We start from the raw sequence: 24,136 nt of genomic DNA on the forward strand, positions 1-24,136 counted from the left end.
GCCTAGGGAGAGCTTTGCCAGGGGCCACACGGTGCATCCTCCTCCAGCGATGCCCCGAGGCTTAAACCCAGCCCCTGCAAAGGCACTGCGGCTTATGGGTTCCCCCATTGCTCCCTGCCTCCAAACGCCTGGGATGTTCTTTTCCCTCAATAATCACTGCAGGCTTCTCCAGGACTCAGGGCTATCCTAAACAATAAATACCCCTTAACTTACAGCACATCTTTATTCCTCAAACCCTCACCTCCTGAATCTCCCCCCAGTCCCGGTGGGATCTGTCAGATTTGTGTTTAACAGATGGGAAGGCTCCGAGTTTGCTTTACACGTGAAAAGCTGCTCCCCTCCGGCAATATCAGTGCAGTTACGGCAGGGAAAATAAGTTCAACCAGTGGAAAAGGTGGTGTGGGGTGGCAGGTACGGGTGGCAGGGCTAGAAGTAAAGCAGGGGCCCCATCCAGCCCATGTCCCCATGCCCTGGCTGTGGCTGGCCCCGGGGTTCCAGCTGCAGACCAATGCCCTGCTACACCCTGACCAGAACAGCAGCAAGACACGTGCTGCAGAGACAAGCAAATGTGTTCAATAGCTGGGGAAAATAAACACAAACACCCACCCCCACACCCCCAAAAAACCAAAGGCAGATAGGTACTTTAGGCTGAGAACCCTTCCCAGTTATAGCTGTGGTCCTAATGAGAAGACGTTGCCAGATTAATAATAAAAGCGCGCACTAGCAAGAAAACCAATTGCAAACCAATTTTGCAGGGATTTGAACAAAGACCAGGATAACAGCTCTGCTTAATAGGGTTGTCTGCTGGTTTTAATTCCTTCTCCAGTGCTCCTTCAATTAGCAGAGGAGGAGCAGCCCCGGCAGCAGGGTAGCCCACCCTGGGTGCCAGGGCCAGGTTACTCATTAACCCCGTTACCCACTCAGCACTAATGAGCCTTTGTCAAAGCCGGGAAGAAGTTTTCCAGCTGTTAGTGACCGAAAGGCCACCAGGGCGCTTCTGCACAGACCAGGGAGCAGGGTGGGGATGGTGGGGTGACACCACAGCTCCCCGGGCACGGCAAATGGGACGGGCGCTGCTGGCCTCCCTGGGGTCCCCGTCCTCGGCTGCACAGCCCCTGCAGAGGGGACCTGAGCAAAACCTCCAGCAAGAGACACCAAAACCCACCCTGCTGCCGTCTCCAGCAGGCACACCGCACACAACTTGTTAAATTTTCACTTATTTTATCTAAGACCAGAGGAAAGTTGTGCCAGGGCAGGTTTAGATTGGACATGGGGAAAAATTTTTTCCCCGAAAGGGCTGTCAAGCACTGGAATGGGCTGCCCAGGGAAGGGGTTGAGTCCCCATCCCTGGGGGTATTTAAAAGCTGGGCAGAGAAGATGCTTAGGGCCAGGGTTTAGTGGTGGGATGGCAGGGTTAGGGGAAGGGTTGGGCTTGATGATCTTAAAGGGCTTTTCCAACCTAAAGGATACTATGATTCTATTTGTAAACTGTTCCCGAGCGGCTGGTGAGGTGCTTTCACAAGTACCCTGCCCACGTCCCAAAGGCATCCTTGATGTCTGTTTAACCCTAATATGTCCCAACCATATTAATGCTTCTGGTGTGATTAAATACTAGGAATATGGATAGGGAGAGAGTGAAACATTATTTGAAACATCAATGTATTGAAAGGATCTTACCTAATTCCTTTGGTTTGAGCAATACTGTGGAAGGAGAGTCTGGATACTGCAGAGATCACCTGGAAACGAGAGAAAAAGATGCTGGTGTGCTTACTGAAGACAGAGGAAGGTTTGGGTGGGAACTCAAGGACCCACAGCCCGGTATTTGGACCCGGACACCCATTGCAGTGGATGTGTTCCAGTTCCCCCATCAGTGTCACCGTACGGCACCATCAGGGCTTGCAGGACACTATCGGTGCAAACACGGCTTTTGGGTTTACCATTGAGCCCAAAAGACATTTAACCCTCAGCTAGAGAGATCCATTCAACAGCGTCACCCCAGCAAACGCCACCCTGCTGCTCACAGCATACACACCGATAGGTTTTATGCAACACTGAGAACCACTGAAAAAAAAAAAACCCTCTTCCTTTGTATTTTATGACAAAACGTTCGCAACTCCTTTCGTCTCTCCCCACACAAAAGCATCTTATTGAGGCAAACCTGCCAAGACTGAACGGTTTTGACTCCTCGCATTTCAATAGAGATGCATCATCAGTTTGTCAGAGGTGAGCGCCGACCGTCGCCCTTTGCTGGTGGAAAACAGCCAGAAGTGATTCAACAACAAAATATTTTCATCAGCATCGCAATCAGGAACAGTAAAGCCACCAGCTTTTTCTGAAAACTCCCATTTTTGATGGAAGTTTTAATTGCTACGCCGAATTTTCAATGAAGACAAACAAAGAATGGTTTTAGTCCCTTATAGACCTAAAAAATGTTTTACTCCTGCTCATATTCATCATTTCAAAGCTAGACTGAAAAAACAAACCTATTATTCTTGGATTGGTTTCCCACCCACTGGAATGAATACAGATGCCGGCATCCAGGACACAGATAAAGGACTTTTTGAGCGGTCCCTGCTGCCCAGGGCCCCCAGTCCTCAGCTCTCCTCCAGGCGTACAAACCCTAGGTTGGTATGGGGGCTGACTGTCTGGAGCTGCCCCGCACCCAGCCCAGCCGTGAGGCACCCATTAGTGCTGCTTCCCGTAGGGACTGCGTGCCCTCCCGCGGCGGGATGCTTCCCTGGCTTGCTAAGGCACCTTTGGATCAGCCACCCAGGGGAGCACACGCCCCAAGCGAGTAAGTGCCTGACTTCTCCCCTAGGACTGCTGTCGGTACTCGGAGCCCCTCTCCCTCCTACGGTTTTATCCCGGAATGCCCATCAGAGTTGCATCGAGGATCCTGATGCAAATCCTTCCCTCTGCAAGAGGCACGCGAGCACCAGCCTAGTTTTGGGGGATGCACGCAGGCAGCTCCCCGGGTCTGCCCTGGAGCCTGAGCTCCTCCTGCAGCCGCAGAGTCTAGGCATCCTGCTCCAAACTCTGTCTTCTCCACACTTTTGTGACCTTCATCCTTCTCATCGCTCCAGGACTGTTTTCTCTTACCATTGCCATGAATTCCAGCCCGGCTGTCGGCTGCCAGTGCCCCATGCGCGGACCCAAAGCCGGGGCAGCAACAAAGGAGCTGCCACAGTTTGGCATTTAGCGGTTGACTTTCACACGGAGAACGGAGATGCTGAATTATTCAAGAAGGCACACGAGACGCTGGGAATGTCAAAACTTGGCCAAGTTTCTCCCTGGTATACAATGTCACTAACGGGAGTTCAACGCAGAAAGGAGCTCCAGACCACGAGGGAATTTTCCTCACACCTCGGACGCTTTATGGACCCCACACAATGCTTCTAGCAAAAAAAGGGCTTTGCCAAAGCTTCCTGCCATGGCTTGGTTTTTTTAAGGTGTTACCCCTGACAGTTCCCTCTAAATAGGGGACATGGATAAGGGAATTTTTTTTTAATTAGACAAAGCATTGCTTTGGCAACTGCTGCCATGAGCGTATTTTGGCCCATTTCTCACTCCTGAGAGCCCGTCTGGACCAGCACCCCTTGCACGCCTGGTTTTACAGAGATGCCCTGGAGCTGCTGATTACAGACCATAATTACTGTGCAACTGGAAGAGAAACTGTAAACTTTCTCAAGCAGAACTTTAGTGCCATGAACATTAATGCAAGTTCCCCATTTTGCTGTAATCTAACAAAAAAGCAGCACGGAGGAAGGTTGGCCGCATCTGGAGAAGGTGCTTCAGCCACGCGCTCTCCTGCCAGCGAGCTGCAAGCTCCCAGCGCCAGCCGGCGAGATTCCCACCGCCATTGCGGGGAGGTGTTAAGCAAGCCTGGCTCTCCAAACCCCTCTCACACCCCTATCTCTGGCCGGCCTCTCGTTTGCTCTGGCTTTGAGGAGCATCAAGCAAAGACGTGGCTTCTGGTAACGTCAGGCTTCAGTGAGCAAACCCGCTCCGGAGAAAGCAAAAGGGGCTGAGCCCCCCTGGAAGGAGAAGGCAGCCCCACACGAACCATGTCCCTCCCTGCGCTCTGAAGTCCCCGCTGCCCTTTCAAGCTGCGTTTTTAACTAAGGTTGGCTTTGCCTTTAGAAGTGACACGAAGGGCAACAGAAGAGAGCAGGTTATAACATAACCAGGAGTCAAAGAAATCAGGTCTTACACCCAAAACTGTCAGCAACTTAGAAGACCACTGCAGGCATGTTATTAAATCTCTCCGTGCTGCAGTCTCCCGCCTCGAAAATTCTCCCCAGTTTGGGAGAGGAGGTGGGACTGAAGTTCATTACCATCCATGAAAGGCTCCGGGGCTCGTCAAGGCAGAGCTGTGGCGCAGAGCATCGCTGCCGGCCAGTGGTACCTGCAAACGCCGAGCCCAAATGGGGTGCGGAGGCTGGAGAGGCAGCTGGCAGCCCCCGGCCCCGCTCCACGGGGCTTAAAATAGTCCAAGGGAAGTCCTAGACTGATTGAATGAGTCTCTTCTGCGGTCTATTATTAGACTTATAAAGTACAAAATCAGTTTATGAATCAGACAGTTATACCGCAGGGTTTGACTTGCAGGGAAATTTAAGAGAAAAGCACACTGTTCTCTACGCCAACGATTTTCCTTTGTTCTTTTATGAAAAGCCCCTGGCACATCAAAGCCCAGGACCTGGTTCCAGCAAGGAGCCAGCATGCAGAGACGCGCTTGCCTACGCTCAGGCTCCCAAATCGATGCTCAGGTACGCAAGCAAAGCAACTCGCTCCGAGGGATCGGGTACAAAGAGCCGCCGTGAAGCTTGGCATCTCCAAAAGCAAGACTGAGCAGTAACCGTCCCAGTATCAGGGAGTATTTTTCCAGCAACACCTCCCGCTAAGGCCGTAGCCAAGAGCAAGAAAAGCCAAGTGCAACCCCAGCTCCTCTTACAGCTCCTGTGCTCCATCCAGCCTGCCAGCCCCCAGCCAGGGAAGTGCTTAAGCACGCGTTTAAGGCTAAGTAATCCTCTCAATTTCAACAGGATTAAACAACATTCTTAAAAGTAAGTCAATCCTTAAGTGTTTGCTAAACTGTGGCTCATTTTCCCTGTAAAGCAGCTTCTTATTTGCAGAGAAACCCAATAATATTTCCTGCCACTCCCGGCTATCGCTTTCGATGAGGCCAGGCAGGATCCGCGTTGTTCCGCGCCCACGCAGCAGTTGGCACAGGGGGTCCCTGATCTCATCGGAGGCTTTTCTCGTTGCTTCTACAACACAAGGACATATTAATACACCTAACAGAGATGTGAATTATAAGTGGAATTATAGTTCACTGGTTATTTACACCTCCCCTTTCTTTTATGGCAGCCTGGAAATGCAAAACACTTTGCTTCCCGAGGCAGATGGTGTAACCAAAAAAAGATTTCTTGCCATGGGGTATCGGTCCCCTTCAGATTTACGCTGATTATTTCGTAACCTCAGACCTTTGGGTTTCCCCTCTGAAAATGAACCCCTTGCTCAAAACTGGGAATCCAGCAGAACCGAGGCTGCTGCACCCTATAAGTGCTCCTGGAGCTCGCCGGGAGCCAGGACCAGTGGCTTCCAAACGTGCTGGTCCCTTGAAGGGCACTCGAAAAGGCTATAGTGACCAAACCGGCATCAGACCCAAGTGCCACCGCCCCAGGGAGGCCAGGGGGGTAGCACTGGGGGCTCTCCCAGCCCCATCCCGCGGCCGCGATGTCCTGGGGAAAAGCACCCTGCTCAGCATGGCCAGACGAGAGGGTCAGCAAAGTCACTCGAACACGCTGCTTGGGAAAACTCTACTTTTATCTGTGTTTGTCTTCCCGGAGAAGGAGGGCTGTGGGCTTAAACAACAGGGGCTTATGCAGATTATTAGTACTTCTTCACCCATTTCTCAATGTAATTTCCTCCAAGAAAACTGCATTCGGCACGCAAACATTACCATAAGAGCTATATATAACATCCCGCTGACAATCAGGTGCCAGAAGTGGAGCTATAACGGTAGGCAGCGCAGGTGATGTACAGACAGACCTTCTCTACAGCCGACTGCAAGGGGTTAGTGGGAAATCTCCAGTGGATTCACCATGCAAGGCGAGGGATGCCCTGCCGACAGGCTGGGAGAGTTGGGGGTGTTCAGCCTGGAGAAGAGAAGGCTGCGGGCAGAGCTGAGTGCGGCCGCTCAGGGCTTAAAGGGGGCCCAGAGGAAAGGGGGGGACAAGCTTTTTAGCAGGGCCAGCTGGGACAGGACAAGGGGGGATGGCTTTAAACGGAAGCAGGGTAGGTTTAGGCTGGATCTAAGGAAGAAATTCTTTCCAGTGAGGGTGGTGAAACCGTGGCAGGGGTTGCCCAGAGAGGGGGTGGAGGCCCCATCCCTGGGAACATTCCAGGCCAGGTTGGCCGGGGCTGTGAGCAACCTGCTGTGGTTCAAGGTGTCCCTGCTCCTGCAGGGGGGTTGGGCTGGGTGACCTCTAGGGGTCCCTTCCAACCCCAAACGTTCAATAATTCACATTCCTGATGTTCCGGTTTGCCTTGTGTTTTTAGACATGTGCTAAACCCAAGCACCCAGCTGAACATTGACCAAATCCAAGCACCCAGCTGATCACTGACCAGCTGGCACAGGACGAGATCATTGCTGTGAATCAACAGAACCAGAAGCAGAACACGAGGGCTGTGCACGCGATTTCAGAGACTGAGCATCAGAGGTCTCGTGGAGACCCTGATTTTAAAAGGCACCAAGTTCTGCACTTCTTGGAGGGACTGAAATCAAGTCTCAAACTGGGTTCCTCACACTCACTGGTCACTTTGCAAGAAACCTGGCTGAGTGAAGAAATGAGATTTTTGAAAAGAAAAAAAACAAACCAAAACCCAACCCCCTCACACCACCATCATAAGAAACCCACCACTTGTCATCTTCGTCACCACCAACGCTTTCTCTCAGGAATTATAGATTTAAAAATAAGCTAAAGCAAAACAAAAAATAAACTATAATGCTTCCTGCTCTTCTATTTCCTCCAGCATTGTTTATTGCTGATGGTATCTCTGGGCAGCTAGAAAACTCTCAAATAAATTCTCGCCCTATTTGAAAATAACAAACGGACCCAGCTGGGCTGGAGCACCCATTGCACAGGAGCAGCTCCCCAGTTCCGCGCACTGAGCGTGCCCGCGGAGCCCGGGCGAGCTGCAGGGGTTGCTGCCAGGCTCACAGCCCCACTTGAGCCCCAGCAAGGTCATGCGTTCCCAGAACAAGCAAATATTTACTTCTAAGCAAATCAGGAGCTCTGCACAGCAGCGATAAGTCCGGGCAGAAACCTTGATGTTGCCACCTCTGTACCCTTCTGAGGGGGGAGGTGGTTTCAGAGCCTGAAATTACACGGAGTAATTTTCTGGTTTGCCCCTAAACTCATGAAGGGGAAAAAAAAAAAAAATATTTTCAAACATCCCCAGCCTCTGTGTGGGCAGAAACCTGCCCCCAAATTCAGAGACAAGCTGGCTAAATTATTTCAGAGTTGGATAATGGCATCCAATAGTAAAAACACCGCTATGAAGAGTCCCAGACACAAGGTTGCGGAAATAAAAGCAGCCATGAGAGCAGGTGGGATTTGCCCCAGTTGCCTCCAGTTTGTGGTGCTGGAGAACCCTGTATTTTCTCCCACCAGTGCAGGTGGCAGGGCCCGGTCAGCTCGTGTTTGCTCTTCTCCACCTGCTGAGGAGCATCCCTGCCCACCTGGGACATTTCCAGCACTTCCCACCCAGCTGCACACACACACACACACCCGCCCCCGGGCTGTGCACAACCAGGATCTGGTATTTGCAAACCAAAGCATCACCAGCAGTTTCCAGCCTCCCAGCTCCTCTGTTTGCATAAGCCTCTCCCACAATTCCAACCTTGGCCAGCCCAGCCCTGGAAAGTCAGCATAGCCAAGCCCGGAGTGCGAGAGCCAACACAACGCACATCCTGCTTGCTCTGGATCAATTATTTGTGCTCCGTGCATGCTATTGCCTAGCGCACAAACCTGCGAGACCTTACAGCACATGCAGTGAGCACAGCCCGTGTTCAACCTCCAGCTGCCTGCCAGCCCTCTCCCCGGACACCGCAGCATCCCACCGATGTTGCTGGGAATTCCCTGAATCGACATGTCCTGATACAAGCCCGTACCCGAGCACGCTGTACATGGCTATGGCAGGAGAGCAGCAGCCCCTGGCCAGGCAGGAAGAGATCAGACTATGGCCATTTAGGATGCCGAGGGCAGGCAGAGCCCCGTTACGGGCTCAAATCAGTTTGATTTTCCTACACCCAGGGCTCTCTCCCCTCAGCTGGATCTCATCCACCCTAGCTGGCAGCTGAGGACCAGGGCTATTAAATACTAATCCATTTGGACAACTGGACTGTGCCTTTCCAGGTCGGATGTGCCTGCCTGAATAGTTTCCCCTGTGGCTCCTCTCCACCCGCCCAGGGATGCCTTGGCTTCGCCTCCCGTTCCCACTTGTGCCAGGCGCAAAGGCAACGTGCCGGGGAGGAGCGGCGTTTGCTGGCATGCATCGTTGGGAGAGGAGCCAGCTGGGTGGATTTCGGCTGATACATATTTGATAAGGAGTTTATATCAAAGCCCAGAGCAGTTCTCCCGTGTCGGTGTGTCTGTGACAAGCTTCTCTCCCCGTATTTCACTACAAGGACCAGGCAACAGATGGGGAACTCCATGATGGAGGTATGGTAAAGCCTCTTCCTTCCTCCCACAAACACCCATTCCAGACTTGACTGCCACTCCCTTCTGGTTTACTGAAATATCGGCAATTTGTGACGTTTTTACAGAGCTGCAGATGGGCTTCAGAGCGCCCATCAAATCACAGGAGATGGAAGAACCAGAAAAACGTAAACCAAAACGCTTTTGCCAGAGCAGGCGGGGAATACCACAACCGCCTGGGTTTGCTGCTCCCTTGGCCTCCAAGATGGGTGTGCAGCATTAGGGGCTGTTCTCAGGGAAGTAGCAAATACCATCATCCCAAATCCCAAACAGTGGTTCGGTGGAGAGCTGGCCAGGGATGCTAGGACCACGTGCCCCACCGGGGCTGGGCTGGACTTCCAGTCTGCAAACTGGGCGCAGGAAATCCAGGTACACACTGGATGTTGCTTCTCAAATTCAGCAAGGAAGGCTGGACGTACACACCCCTTCCTTTTCTAAAGGCATCCTTGGCCACAGAAGCAGCAAAGGGTTAAATTTATCTCAAGTGAACATCTGACACAGATTGTCCCCGAGACCTCTTAGCCACAGTTCAGAGTGCCCGCATCCGGCTGCGTTATGGTTACTGCTGCGTTACAGCAATGAGCGATTACACCTCTCAAGATAACGAGTTTAAGCCCCCTAACGAGGGCCCATCGTCCGCCATGCGCTTTCCAGGAGAAAGCATCTTCACCAAAACCAAAAACCCCTGTGAGAAAGCAGGAGGAACACGCACCAGTTTCGCATTATTTCCTGACAAGCCCGCTGGGGAGGGAAGGGCTCCCCCGGCCAGGCTGCCTTCACAGGAGCATTTACCCACGGAAAGCTGGAGTAAGTATAGCGGTTTTGCAGATCTAACTAGAAAGGTCTAAAAGGCATTCCCCGCCAGCCTGGCCGTCCACGCAGCGTTTGGGCACCAGCAGCGGTTCCCATGCCCACGGCTCTGCTCCCAGGGAGCAGGGCAGGGTGAGCCTCACCACGCTGCGGGGGGAGCCCAGAGCATCCATGTCCCAAACCAGAAATCCCTTGGAGTTGCAATCTGTGGCTGCTGTGTCCTCAAGGGACCCTCACAAATCCACATTTGATAAGCACTGGATTACACTTCTGTATAGCGAGAGCGTAAGCAGGCTCGATGCCTTTACCCCCCCTCGCCATCCCCGAGGCTTCAAGAGGGGGAAAGGGGCAATGTGGCTGGGGCACCCGTACCACCCACAAGTGCCACCCCACTAGGGCTGGGAAGCATCACTTGCCATAACTGCAAACGCAATGAAAGCCCAAAGCTCCCCGAGGAGCAGGAGGAGCTGGGCAAAAATTGGTCTGATGCAGAATGTCATCCCCAAACAGGAGGGAGAAAATTCCCAAGTGAGCAGAGAGGGAGCAAAGGGGAGCAGCAGAATTTGCTCCTGGCTCCCGTGCTCCCCATGGTGCCACCAGCACTGCCAGCAGCTCTCCAGGGAGCAAGCTCTGTCTGCAGATCAATCCCAGATGATGAAGCGTATTAGAAAAAAGAAGAACATGACCCCGGGAAGAGAAAGGAAAGGGAGTTTCTGGACCTGATCCTCAGCCGCTGTAAAATCACCCCCACTCCCATCAGCTGCTCTGATTTATAGCCCGGACTCCGCCTGTGTCAGGGCTCTGACAACTCGGGATATTCCAGGGCTGTGGGCAGCTCCTCTGCTTCCAGAGCCTGGCGGCGTGGAGAAGCCCATTAGCTGTAATGTGCTGCTCTGAGCACCGCTGCCATTACGCCGCCTGCGTTCGGCTGGTCTTTTTGAAACGGGGTTATTAAATCCAGCATTATTTTGCATTAAACCCATGATTTGACCCCATTACACGTCGGGGATGCAAATATTAAGTCACTGGCAAAGCCTCTGCTGATTTCCAGTGGGAACAGGACTTCGTTTTAACATGTTTTCTTTTGAGCTCTTTGGGGCTGGTGTAACATCTGCGATCGTGTAAGCTTACAGCAGCGGGCAGTCATCGCAGAATCAGCAACATCCGCTGCCCAGGAGTAACTCATGCGGATTTATAGCTACTGGTAGAAAAGCTCTGCAGTGTACCACACCATAGAATCATAGAATCACTTTGGTTGGAAAAGACCTTTGAGATCATCAAGTCCAGCCTTTAACCTAACCCTGCCATCCCACCACTAAACCCTGTCCCTAAGCACCTCATCTATCCTTCTTTTAAATACCTCCAGGGATGAGGACTCGACCACCTCCCTGGGCAGCCCATTCCAGAGCCTGACAACCGTTTCCGAGAAGAAGTTTTTCCTTATGTCTAGCCTAAACCTGCCCTGGTGCAACTTCAAACCATTTCCCCCTCGTCCTATTGTCCGTTACCATCATAAGCTTCCCAGATGCACACACGTCCTCTCCCATGCTTACAACACCGATCTGTCTTTTCCTATTACAGAGCAGCCAACTACAGGAGGGAACACTGTCACTCATCTCCTAGAGGACCCTAAACCCAATGTCTGTGCGTAAGGAGGGTGTCTGTGCGTAAGGAGGGTATCTGTGCCCCTCCATCCCCTCTGCGATACGGCTAACCCCATCCCACAGCAAACACCACTGAGCCAGGAGCAAGGCAGAGCAGGGTCCCTCGCCTCCCTGGGACATGGGGACGATGCAAAGGCAAGAGAGGGCAGAAGCAAAGCAACCCAACCCACCGAAGCACCGAGAGCTGCAAACACGCCCGGCCGTGGTCTCGCTGTGCTGCTCCCCACGCCGCCCACGACTCCCAAGCACAGAAATTAATGCCCTGAAACTACAGTGCTTGCTTTACGCTGCTGAGTTCCTTTAACACAACAGCAATAAATACTTATTCTGCTACTTAATGGCCTCTCTCCTCCGACACGGATGCTGAGCTGCTGTCTCGTTCGGTTACTTTTACTATCGCTATCTGATAGCCTGGTGATGACTGGAGTGAGGAGCTGGCTTTGATGGGACTTTAGAAGCCTGCGGGGGGGAACCCAAGTGAGCAAACACAAAAGCCAACAGACACAAACTGAGAAAGCGTCCGCTGCTGCGCCTCCAGCTGAATCCAGATTTCCTTTGGTGGCCCCGAAACACTAGAACCAGCAAGCTCAGCTCTTAGGGAGAGCTCAGCAGCACCCAAGGGTGCTGATGAGAGCTCAGGGCACAGGGTGAGAGGATGGTGATGGCTCAGCACAGCCACTAGTTCGGGGCAAAGTTGACAGCACAGTAGGTGCCATCACGCAGCATGGCACAGCCCCCCTGGGCTTGGAGAAAGCACAAGCACGAAGCCAAGGCACAGGCATGGCCCGGAGGAAGCTCTGGGTGAAATGAAGCAACTGGTTTCCTGTAAACGGCGGGGATTCACGGGGCGCAGATGAGCTGTGCCTGCTGCAAACGCACCCAGCTGCCTGTGCGCGTCCCCCCAGCCTGGGGCCGGCCGTCCCCCGCTCCCCGGCGAGGACGAGCCTACCCCATATGATGGCTCGGAGAGACACTGCCTCTGCAAGCATCTCTGCCAGACAGGGGAAGAGAACAGAAGAGACAGTGAAACCTTCACATGTCCAGCGCTGGGACTGAGCAAGACAGACCCGGTGCTATTGCAAAGGTCCTGGCTAAAGATGGGTCCAACGATGAGCTTGCCCATGGCAGCGGACTACGAGAGGGTCCCCGTGCACATCTAGTCCTCCAACACCCAGCACTGCTTCTAAACCAAAAAAAAAAAAAATCAAGCGCTGAGCGGGAGGTGCAGGGGTGAGTGGCCACGCACACCTCCTCCCCAAAATGCCCTCCCCCCCCATCTCCGCTGCTTTCCCTGGCTCAGGCTTGGCCCCATCAATTTGCACAGAACTTGCACATAACGGGGAATAAGACAACTGTTAAACACTGCCACAAGATAAGGAAGGAAAATGAAAAGCCTCGATATCCAAAAACTATTTATGGAAAAAGCTCGTTAGCACCTCTGAAGGCTGATTTGGAAATGAGTCGTTAGCTGGTGCCACAACTGGGGGGCTGAAGGTAACACCAGCCAATCTCACATTTCGCATGATATGGAACAGCATTAATTAAATATTAAGCTAAACTATTTTAGCACCGGGGTGCAGCAGCGCGTGACACTGAAGCCCAGGATCAGAGGGATGGGTGACGAAACGCCAGGCGGGCTGGCTCTCCCGTCTCTCCGTGGCTCTCCACGTACGAAAGGCAGAAAGCAGAGGCTTCAGTTGTCCAAGGTGGCAATCAAACACCCCAATGGGACAGACCACAGGAGATCCAGCCTGGACTAATTTTAACAGAGGAACTGTCTTAGGTTTCAGAAGGTGGAGGAGAAGGATGCGATGTTTTGCATACGTTGGTCTTGAGATTTTAATTTTATTCCCATATTTGCACATCTCTGCGACTCACAGGGCCTTCAGCAGAGCTGTCCTTGCATTCCTCTCTCTGGAAGTGCCTCCTTGTGTCCTCCCAGGGCTCCAAGGTGCCACCACCACCCAGGGGTGCTGTGTCACCTCCCCAGCTTTGCCCAGCACCATGACGCCTCATTTCTGATGCAATCCCAGTGCCTCCCAGCATACACCAGCTTTGCTGACCTGTGAAGCACAAGTCAGCCCAACTTTGCCTTTGCTTAGAGCAATAACGGGATATATTCGTGGAAAGGCAGCCATGGGGGAAGAAAAACTACGAGCTTCATTTTTATTGCAGCTGGGATTTCGGCATCCTCCTGACATCCCAGCGACACGGAGGATCCCCGAAGTGCCCAAGCACAGGGAGCCTGAGCCGAGGGGTGGCTGCTTTCCTCCAGACCGAGGATATTACAAAACTGCCTCTGTAGAAAAAACGCAGCGTGCAACTGGAGAGGGCTCGTTTGCAGAGCTTTGTAATAGTTACAAAAGCTGGCTACAAAAATGGGTCCTTCGGGAAAGGAAGGTAACGAAGCCCGGGAACTGCGCTTTCCTGGAAATTGGAGGGAGGGGAAAAACCACAAACAAACTGGCTAACGCAGGAGTTTGGTTCAGGTGCCTGGAGCAGACACTCGGGTAAGCACACAGCCACCGAGCGAACCTCCCCAGATGGCTGCGGTGGCTCCATCAGCACCGGCACAGCACCGGCACAGCACCGGCACTGCAGCTCCACACCCCAACACAGCTCTCTGCTCCCTCCGGCCAAGCTGGCTCCTTCCCTCTGCCCCCACTTAACATTGCAGTGGATCCCTAATGAACCTGGAAAGATGCTGAGAGCTGAGCAGCGGAGGATGGAGCCGAGAGCAGTGTGGTGGGCAGGCAGGGCGCTGGGCACGGCCGCATGTTCCCCCTCCCCAGCCAGGCATGACAGCGAAGACAAATTGACTGGGGGGTGTCTGCCATTAACTTACCCTGAGAGCACCTAGAGGAATCAATCAGCCTTTAAAGAAGAAAGGAAAAAAAAAAAAAAAAAAAAAAAAAAAAAAGAAGAGCACGGCCGACGATGCAGGCAGACGCTGCAGCCTCAGGAAAGGACGTCTAAGCGATAAAAAAAAAAAAAAAAAAAAAAATTCCACCCGAGCCGAAAAAAAAAGAGAATTTTCCCCAAAAAAAAAAAAAAAGACTTGCTGGCTGGGTGTACGGGGGCACACAAGGCCAGGACAGCCCTTCTCTCTCAAAATCTAACCCAGCATCCCGAATGGCAGAGGGCAGATCTCCCCGAGGCACCTCCGCGCTGCATGGCCCTCCCCGTACCGTTCCCGATGCACGATGTGGTACTACAGGGCTTGCTGTCACACAGACAAACACCCGCCTTCGACTTTTGTAAGCAAGTCGATACGCACATTGCCAATATTCCCAACACACACAACTTCCCACTGATGCATCTCGGACTCCAGAGCAGCCCTGTGGGCATTAGCTGTGCGGGCTGACCTGGAAGCCCCCCAAAGTAGTAGGGAGAAATGCAATTACACTTCAAAAAAAAAAAACCAAACCAAAAAAAACCCCCACTGTGCCTAAAAAAGCAAGACTAGGGAACTCAACCAAGTCCCAAGCCAGGTCTCAAGCGCCAGTGTGAGCGGTCACTGGTTTGAAAGTAGTTTCCCACAGTTTACTCACTCCTCCCTTCTAAAATCTTCCTGCTTTTTTGCAGAGCAAGGATCCTTGCGTAAGCCTTGCTGCCCAGAGGCCACGAATGCCCTCCTGCTCTGCAAAGCAGACGTCCACCGCCCCGCTTACGCTGCAGCTCTGCAGCACTTCCCAAGGGATCTGCTGCTGAACGGGCGCCCTTCCTCCCCGCTGCCCCGCCGCCTTCTCCGGGGAGAAGTGACAATCAGGTAGGAAGATTTTGAAGGAATTAGCTCAAGCGTGGGAAGATGTGAAACACGTAGGAGGACGGGGGTGCTAACAGCCCTGACCTCAGCTTGTGCAAACTGGTAGAGGCTCTGCTGAAAGCCACCAAGCTGTGCTGACTTACACCTGCTGGGCACTTGGCCCTTCGTGCTTTAAAGAGGAGCTAGAACAGAGGAAGGGGGGGGGGGAAACCCAAACCTTAAACACTAATTAGCTTAAAACACTGGTAAATAGATTTACACAGGCGGTCTGCAAAGCCCTGACCACAGTGGCTAATTGGGGCGCGCAGGGTTGCCGGCAGAGTTCAGCTTGCATCGCCTCACGTCGTCACGTGGGACCGAGCCGCCACAAAGACACATTGTGCCGAGGTATTTGAGGATGGGGAAGAAAACACGAGCAGAATCATCTCCATGCAAGGGAAGGAGAACGGCTGGCAGCGGCATTCATCCTGCCTTTGTGTTTCCAGGAGGTCCAAACCCCGGCCCTGCTGCTCTCGAGCTCTACAGGGTTTGGAGATCCCAGGAGAGCATCCCTGCCTTGCCCCCAGGGCTCAGAGCCTACCTTGTGCTAGGCAGGGTGGTTATAATTATCACATCTGTGCTACACATGGATACAATTATCAGGCAAATTCAGGGGAACTCAGTCCAGCAGCCGACTCCTGATTCCAGAGCACTGATGCAAGTATCAGACATTACAGGATGGCCAAGCCATCACACTGCAAAAAGCAGCTCCAGGCAGAGAGCTATTTGTCCTACACCATGCAGAACACCAGGACAGGCTGAACTTGGGCCAGAACCAGCACCTCCTGCGCAACATTTGAATTCGGGCAGTTTTAGTTAAGTTTCCTCCCCAACTGGCAGGGCACCTGCTCCACAAACTCATCCCCTCTTTGTGCCTAAGGGTTCAGGGACCTCCTCTGTCCCCAGTCCATAACCCATGACGCCCAAAGTCGCGCAGCTAAGCAAAATCCCTCATCTTGTGACTCAAAAAGAGTCACCCAAGCCTTCCTAGGGGGTAAAGCCCCCATCAGAGGTGGCAGTTCCTATAGGGGCTGCTTGCACCCTAACTGCAAGCATTGCTCAGCACAGGCAGAGCATGGACAAGGAGCACGCATTGATCCGTGGTGGTAGACGATGAGACGGGCACGTGGCTCTGCTCCCAGCGTGTCAACCGGGGTGTTCCCCAGACCTCGAGTTTTGCTTTGGGCTGGGCTCTAAATTAAAAAGCTGCAAGCTAGGCCAAGACACCATCAGCTCGGCCCCTTAATCAGCTCTGCCTTGAGGTACCTGAGCGACTGCCAGCCGAGGGGATTGCAAAGGCTCCTGCACCCCGGGGAAGGGACGGTGCCCTCACACAGCACGCTGCGAGGAGAGGCTCTCCCACGAAAGCATTCTCCCTCCCCCAGTATTGATTGGATTTGTTGGAAACAGATGGAAAAAACAGCTGTCAGATGCAAAACATGGATACCCAAACCTGCTTCCGAGAAACTGGCTTAAGTCTGTATTAAGTTTAATCCCTTTTGATCAAGGCCTTGGGTGTAAGCAGAAAATATTACAGATTTTTACATACCTTTAAGGCCCCATTTCCGCTCTGCTCTGAAATGGAGTTGGGCGGTCAGATAAAAACATATGGAGCACAAAAAGAGAAGTTTAGGAACATTTTGCATGTGCAGGAGAAATTGGAAGCATCCATATGAAACCAATGCACTCGCACAATGGCAATTTACCTACTGAAGAGAGAGGGCTCGAAATTCTCCTTGGCTTTTATTTCCGTCATCTTTATTCCAGCTGCTAAAGAAAAAAAATGCAGCAGTATCAAAAAACCCCACCACAGAAAGTGTTGAAAAGCCAGTTCTTTGCATTTTGCAGAGCCCCCTGACTTCTGGCATGGCCACAGCATCCAGACGTGTTTCTCCAATGAAGTTTAAATCCCTTCCAGCCCCAGAGCAGCAGCACAGACAGGAGATGCCCGTGCCAGGAGCCAGACACGTAGGAGCAGTTACAAAGCCCATCTGCAGACCATGGATGGGTTTGTCCCTCCCTGCCACATCAAGGGTTTTTGGCTCGGAGGGTCAGACTGCACCCTCGCCGTCCCACCCAGTAAAAATACAGGATCCTGCTTCAAGCTCGTGGCACCTGCAGGTGAACGCTCCAGAGACTGCCATGGTCCAAGCTCCCGAAAGCAGTGGAAGCTTTTCCACTGATTTCTCAGGCTTTGAGCCCTGGATGCACCTTGCAGCAGCCCCATGACTGCAGCCAGGGGGGCTGTGCTAGGGCAGGGTCCCCACGCTACCTGCAAAGCATCAGCCTCAGCCCCAGGGAGCTTCGTAGCAGCAAAGCCCCTCGTAAAGCCCTTCTGCAGCAGCATGAGCAGCAGCTAAACCATCACAAGCTGCCTGAGACTGGCTGCGTTTCACAGATTGGTAGAAAACTCGTTTAAGCCCAGAGGAATTCCTATAACACTAAAGTACACAGAAGAGGTAGGAGGCAATAGGAGCTTTTCAAGCCCAGCGTAAAAGGCAGCTTTTCCAGTTTGGTTGGGAATTGCTGCTTCACTTTGTTCAAAGCTGGAGCTGCTCATTCGCAGGGATGCAGGAACTCTCCCACCAAAGCTGCTTTTCCCGCAGCTGCACAGCATCGGGGCTTGCAGCAAGAATCCCATTTGGGTCAACAGACCCGTGGGCTGCTCCAAGCTTCCCACGCAGGCGTGCATCCGCCGAGATGAAACGTTTAAACTTTCACAGCTTTAAGTTTAAAAAAAGGGGTGGAAAAAAAGCCCAGAAGAGAAGGAAGCTGCAGAAGAACTTGATGTGCTGGAAAAAAACAGCCAACAGCATCCCGAGCCCCGTGCTCCGGGAACACCCAACCTGCTGGGTTCAGCTCCGGGTGCTGATGCGGGAGAGGGCTGGGGCTCTCCGCTGCCGCACACCCCTGCCCGAGCTCCTCGAAACACCAAGTAACGTCAAGCAGAAAGGGCGAACAGTAGGAAGCAAAGCACAGGAAAGCAAGCATAAACTTTATTTCATTAGCCCTAATCTTCTCCTAGACTCCAGAGAGGAGGTGAGCACCTTGTAAACTTTGGGGGTTTATTATCATTACAAGCTGGCTTGCCAAGCAAAATTCCCCAAAGCCACCCAGGTCTCAGCTCACTGGGGAGTGGCACGAACATGCCTGTTAAACATCTCCAATTCTCCAGCCGCTGGTGACACTCGGACTCGCAGCCGAAGCCACCGCATCACCAGGGGCTGCTCCGTGACCCTGAAAACTGCTCTTCAAGTGGAGCTATCTCCCAGTGCTACTGAGCTCCTGGCTTCATCTCAGATTAGGTGTAAATGCAAGGCCCTGGTTTCATATGTAGCTAATCACCTTTGAAAAGATCACCTCGAGCACGCTCCAACAGTTCAAGTGTGGGGCACAAGGAAGCAAACATCTCCCTTTCTAGACTCATGAAGCATTAATCCAGGTTATGACTTGTTTTAAAAGGAGAGCACCCACCCCTTCCTCCGGAAAGCGTTGCCTTCACTGAGCTTGAAGAGGCTCACAAACCTCGCAAACCCAGGTTTAGGCAAATAAGCAAACAGGGAATCGCTCACCCAGCGCCTACACCACTCCGTGAATCTCTGCGAGCATCCAGCAAGTCTGGAAAATCAGACACATGAACTTCAGCCCTCCAGTACTGCAAACTTGGCCGCTATTATCTCCCCTTTCCAAAGTTTCTTTTAAGGAAAGGAAGGAGCGATGCAGGGTGCCGCTCACGGAGGCGGGCAGGAGACCGTGCCATTGCTCCCTCCTCCCACGCAGAGGGCACGGAAAATTTCACATCAGAAACAAACATCTAATTTTTCCAGGCTATTGAGAATCAATTAAAAGCACCGGGAGCACAGGCGTTTTCCAACACAGAGATGGCCGGTTCCACGCTAAAGCCATCACAAGGAATTTACTGCTCTTGAAATAGAAAAAAAAAAAATAAATCCAAAGCTGCAGGATGCTCTGCTCTGGTTGAACCTTTAGATGCTCCACAGCAGATGATAAGGAGAAATCCCTCACACGACGCGGGTGCCTGCCTGTTTCTATCCATGGATTTTCCCCATCCCTCCCAGTCCTGCAGACCTAAGCCGGAGCAAAGAGGTGCTGGCCTGACGCTGCAGGCGGCATCACCTGGTTGCACATCTCAGTCACTTCTTACACGTCTCTAAAGCGTCACCTCTGGGTTTCCCTGCAGCCATGGAAAACAACGGTGTTAAATTCCCACTTCCTAGAGGAGCAGGCAGCCAGCAGGAACTAAACCGAGCTGTTCAGAAGAGCAAAGGCCGGGAGGATGCAAGGCGGCTGCTGCGCCCGGCGTCCCTGCATCCCCACCACGCGGGGGGAGAGCAGAAGAAATATCTCACCAAAAAAAAAAGCGACTTGGCTGACGTTTCTAGCACCAGCAGCAAGGCAAGCAGCAATGCACCGTTCTCTTCTACCTTCTCAACACAAACCATGATTTTTCTTTTTCCCCAGTTCATTTCACATTCACGGCACTGGAACCAAACCAGGATGACACCAAAGCAGTTTGGAGCATCGAGGAGAAACTCCCCGCTCCTGACACGAGATCAGCGATGACACCTTTTTCTATGGGTTTGTGTCATTCAGGGGTGGGGGGAATACAAATGTTGAAATTCTTACTCTGTAAGCCTGAGAGCTGCAAGCAGAGGCCAGCGTTGCGTATCCGAGCGGGGACGTGCTCCTGGTTTTGGTGGTTTTCTCTTTCTCATTGCGCAATCCCTGCCCCACTTCCCGGGAACTGAAAGAACCATTTCAAAAGAAAGAGGCTAACCTGGGACAGGACGGCTCTGCCAGGCTTACAAATACTACCAAGAGCTTTACAATTATTAAATGGTTGATACAAATGAAGCTTCTTAAGACTGTGCAATGCGGCAGGCGAGCCAAGGCGGCCGTGCGCAGTAAGGACGCTACTCCTCCTCTTCCCTGCCCTCCCTGGAACAAGACAGAATTATTCTTTTTTTCTTTTTGTATGTATTCTGCTTCGCTCCTGAAAAGTTGCTGGTGAAGCACCTTCCAGAAATAAATGTCATTTTAGCAATAAAAAAGGGGGGTCCATCAATAATATTCTGACTGCAGAAATAACCCTCGGTTCCCCTCTGATTTGTTACTCAAAGGATGGTTCTCAAAATAGCAAACACCGACTTCCCCAAACCCATGGTTAACCAGAAGTGTCAGCAGAGGTTTTCAAACACGTCTTGCTATTGGGAGCACCCTCCCACCCCTGGGCAGACCAGTTACCATACTGGGCTCTCCAGAAGAGAGCCCAGTGCAGCCCCGGAGAGGACGGCACCGCACACGCCGGCCGTGCCACTGGGAAAGACCTCTGACACTTACAAGCCACGTTTTTTTTCCATGGCTTAATTCCATTCTTTAATCTATTAATCAATAGTCAATTAATCTATTTACACCTGCAGAAAGGCAGGAGCTTGGGGCTGATGGGGAAGGAATGCACAAGGCAGCTTTCCAGAGATTCCGACAGTCAGAAAGCACCTCCCTTCCGCACATACTGTAACGGTGAATAAATATACCCATGAGGTGCTTTGATTTGATGGAGTATGTTAAATTTAGTCTTTGCTCTGCCTCTGCAGACAGCACATTTTCGGCTACGTGGGTGACTGAAGCAGGCATCACTCAGAGCACGCTGCAAACCGGCGTCTCAAAGAACGGCAGTAAAAGATATCCAAAATATTGGCTCCCTGAGCGGGGCGTGCACGATCGCAGCTCACAAATTACAGTGCGGAAGGGAAGCTGGATGGATTTCCACGGTCACTACTGTACAGAGGGCGAGACAAGATGATCTAAGGGTCCCTTCAGACCTAACAAATCCATACGGCTATAAAAAAAAAAAAATAATAAAAATCATAGATTAGATCTTGGCTGCCTCCAAGAAAAAAAGGAAAGAAAAGAGTCAGGCATGATGTTTGCAGTCAATGATTTAAGGAATGTAAATAGCGTTATCAAAGATGCTCAGGCAGATTCCCCAGCTGGACCTTCCACCATCAGCTCAGCTCTTGGGACCTGCAGCTTATCAGGGTGGCTTAAAACAGCAGGAGAAGCAAACCGGTGAGCCCTGGTTCTGTTGGAGATGGGTGGGAAATGCCGCGCAGGGAGCACTTGCAAGTTCCCAAGGGAACAAGATGCCGATGGCCCCGGTGCAGCCCCCGCTCTCCCCGGCTCGGTGTGCGGTGCTGGGGGTTACATCAGCTCCTGGGATGATACAGCACGACTCCAAAAGCATCGCCAGCTGTTTATCTACCGCTAAAATGTGAGTGTTTAAAAATTAATAGGAACAGATTGAGCAAGCGTGGAACGCACAGAAACCAGAAGCTTTGAGGAATTTCAACACGCAACGTTAAAATCGCATGGGCTGTGAAGAGCGAGCTCCAGCCCCGCTACAGGAAAGAAATACCAAAAATACACAGAGACACAACCCCACGTTCACCCAGAGAGAGGGAAACGCAGCTCTAACCACCGCACGCCCTTTCTTCCAGCCCTTTAATATCAGACATTAGAGACAAAGAGCAGCCGGTGGTCAGCCTTGAGTTGCAGGGGGAAGACAAAAAAAAAAAGGGGCTTTATCCGTGTTAATACAGGCTCGCTTCAACACAGACCACAGGCAGTACGGAGGGCTCGGGTTTTGAATGCGTGTCGTTGGCAAAGGTCATCAATTCTGCAGCAAGATGGATGGGCGCCCTCGGCAACGCCCCGCGCAAGAGGGAACGGAGGGGCCCCGGCAGCCACCCCGTGCATTTACTAACAGGCTAAGATGGGAGAAAATACAGCAGAAAAAAAAGGAACAGGAATGACTGGTCCCAAAAGGGCAGGTCTGCAGAGCTCTGGACAGCATTATAAATAAAAGCCAACACCTAAAATTGCATCCCAAAGGCCATGCTCATGCAAATCGGAAGATGAGATCAGAGCAGCCATTACAGAAATAACTGCTGTCACGTTAGGTACGAGGAGGTCAGGAACTGAGGCTCACAGAAAACTTCTCCCTGGAGCTCCTGCCCAGAATATTTTGCAATAAAACAGGTGAAGCTGGTTTCTGTCCAGTGAAGCTCCTGGAAATGTCTGACAAGTATTTACTTGTAGTAAGGGAAGGGAACAAGAAACTACTCTGTTCTTAGTTGGCTCTCTTGACATTTTCTTACTGGCAGCAAGACCAGAGAGAGCACATGTAACTTGGAGGTTAAAGTCTTATCGACTCCACGGCGGCGAACAGGCAAAGCGGCCGAGGCCACCATTGCACGCGCCATTTTACGTAGCATGAAACCCAAACAAGCCCAGGTCAGGGCAAGCCCCTGCTCAGGTGCCTCACGTGGGGCTGAGACAGTGGCCAGGAGCCACGCACCGTGAAAATCCCTGCTGGGAATAATCCTGTGTGCTTAATGGCAGCAACCGCTGGAATTTTAGCCTGGAGAGGACTGAGAGGGGACCTCATCAACAAATATCTTAAGGGTGGATGTCACGAGGACGGAGCCAGACTCTTCTCAGTGGTGCCCAGCGCCAGGACAAGGGGCAATGTCTCACAAACTGAGACATAAGAGGTTCCAGTTGAACGTGAGGAAAAACTTCTTGACTTTGAGGGTACCCGAGTCCTGGCCCAGGCTGCCCAGGGGGGCTGTGGAGTCTCCTTCTCTGGAGATATTCAAAGCCCGCCTGGACGATGTCCTGTGTAACATGCTCTAGGAGAGCCAGCTTGAGCAGGAGGGTTGGACTAGATGATCTCCTGAGGTCCCTTCCAACCCTTGTCATTCTGGGATTCTGTGATTCTCGGGGCAAAAGCCCAGCCTGGCATAAAACTCAAAATTCAGGAGCGGGATAGTGAAAAGAAATGGCTTTCTGCTGTAACAGGCACCGAGAAGCATTTTGGGTTTGTCCAAGACAAAAAGAAAAAAGGCAATGCTTCCTTGAACCCACAAACATTCAAACAAAGTATTTTCCACTTTTGGAGAAAAAGGCCCAAAAACGTCCCTGAAAATTGAGTTTTAATGACTTTTTCCCCCATCTGCTATAAAGGATGGGTTTTGTTCAAAACGTCTTTTTCCCGTGACATATTTTGGCCAGCTGTAGATGATGTGCCTGGACTGCAGAAAAGAGCATTTGACAGCACTACCAGAAGATAACCAGCTCAGATGAACCCCTGCAAGAGAAAACCTTTTCATTTAACGTCAGATCCTCTGCACTGAGCTGCACCGGTATCATTTCATCAGCCTGCGGAGCAAACCGGTCCGCAGGGATGGATCTGAAAGGTTTGAATAATTCCACATCAAAATGAACCGCACTTGGATGAGCCTTCCACCAAAGCATCGAGACAGTACGAGACAGGAAAGAGGGAAAACACATTCTTCTCGAAATGACATTCCCCTTCGGAGTACAATCTCCCCAAAAGCGTTTACCCGTGCGCGTCGTGTTGGATTTCAGATTCCGCCCTTCTGAAACACATTATGCTGGGTACTTGGATAATTATGTTTGACTTCTTTAACAATTTAACAGTCACACGCTTGGCTTTACAGCTGGAGGAATAAAATCACATGTTTGAATGACTAAAAGGAAAAAAGACCGTTAGACAATATCTGTGTATTTATGCAAGCATTCCCCGCTCTGAAATTGCATTTGCAAAGACAACGTTAAACTGAGCAAACTCTCTCCCTCGCTGGCTGTAAATGAGAATTTAAGTGGCGTGGCTGGTCAGCAAAGAGCTGCAATCGCAGATGTGGAAAAGCGAGGGCAGGAGCGGGACGCGGGCGGGACGGCAGCTGCCCCGGCATCAAACCTCCGCGCTCCCACCACGGCAGGACCCATCCAACGCTGCCTCCAGACACACCTCGGAGGAAAAACCACTCCACTCGAAGGAAAAACCACTCCATGGGTTAACCCATAAACTGGGAGGGGACCGGGGCTCTCCTTGGGGCGTTCACAGGCACCCTAAAGGTCAAGCAAGAGCAGAGTTTCTTCTCTCATCAGCAGGGTCCAGACTTGGTGGTGGCTCTTGAATGCTGTGGAGGAACCTCATGCACGGCAGCTTGTGGCCATCACTCAATGAGTTGTTTTCCAGCTGGTACGTG

The 24,136-nt window shown here is 51.9% G+C and overlaps 1 protein-coding gene across 1 annotated transcript in view; it reads right to left on the reverse strand.

The window, feature by feature from the left end:
- Positions 1-24,136, reverse strand: part of VAV2 (vav guanine nucleotide exchange factor 2) — a gene marked incomplete at its 5' end in the record, with an annotated part of 161,863 nt that overhangs the window by 51,721 nt on the left and 86,006 nt on the right. Inside the window, one exon of the mRNA XM_035897646.1 lies at positions 1,678-1,736. Coding sequence (XP_035753539.1) covers positions 1,678-1,736 — 59 coding nt within the window. The remainder of the gene's footprint in view (positions 1-1,677; positions 1,737-24,136) is intronic.

Source organism: Egretta garzetta, unplaced genomic scaffold (genome assembly GCF_000687185.1).
Source record: "Egretta garzetta isolate BGI_Z169 unplaced genomic scaffold, ASM68718v1 scaffold417, whole genome shotgun sequence".
NCBI lineage: Eukaryota > Metazoa > Chordata > Aves > Pelecaniformes > Ardeidae > Egretta > Egretta garzetta.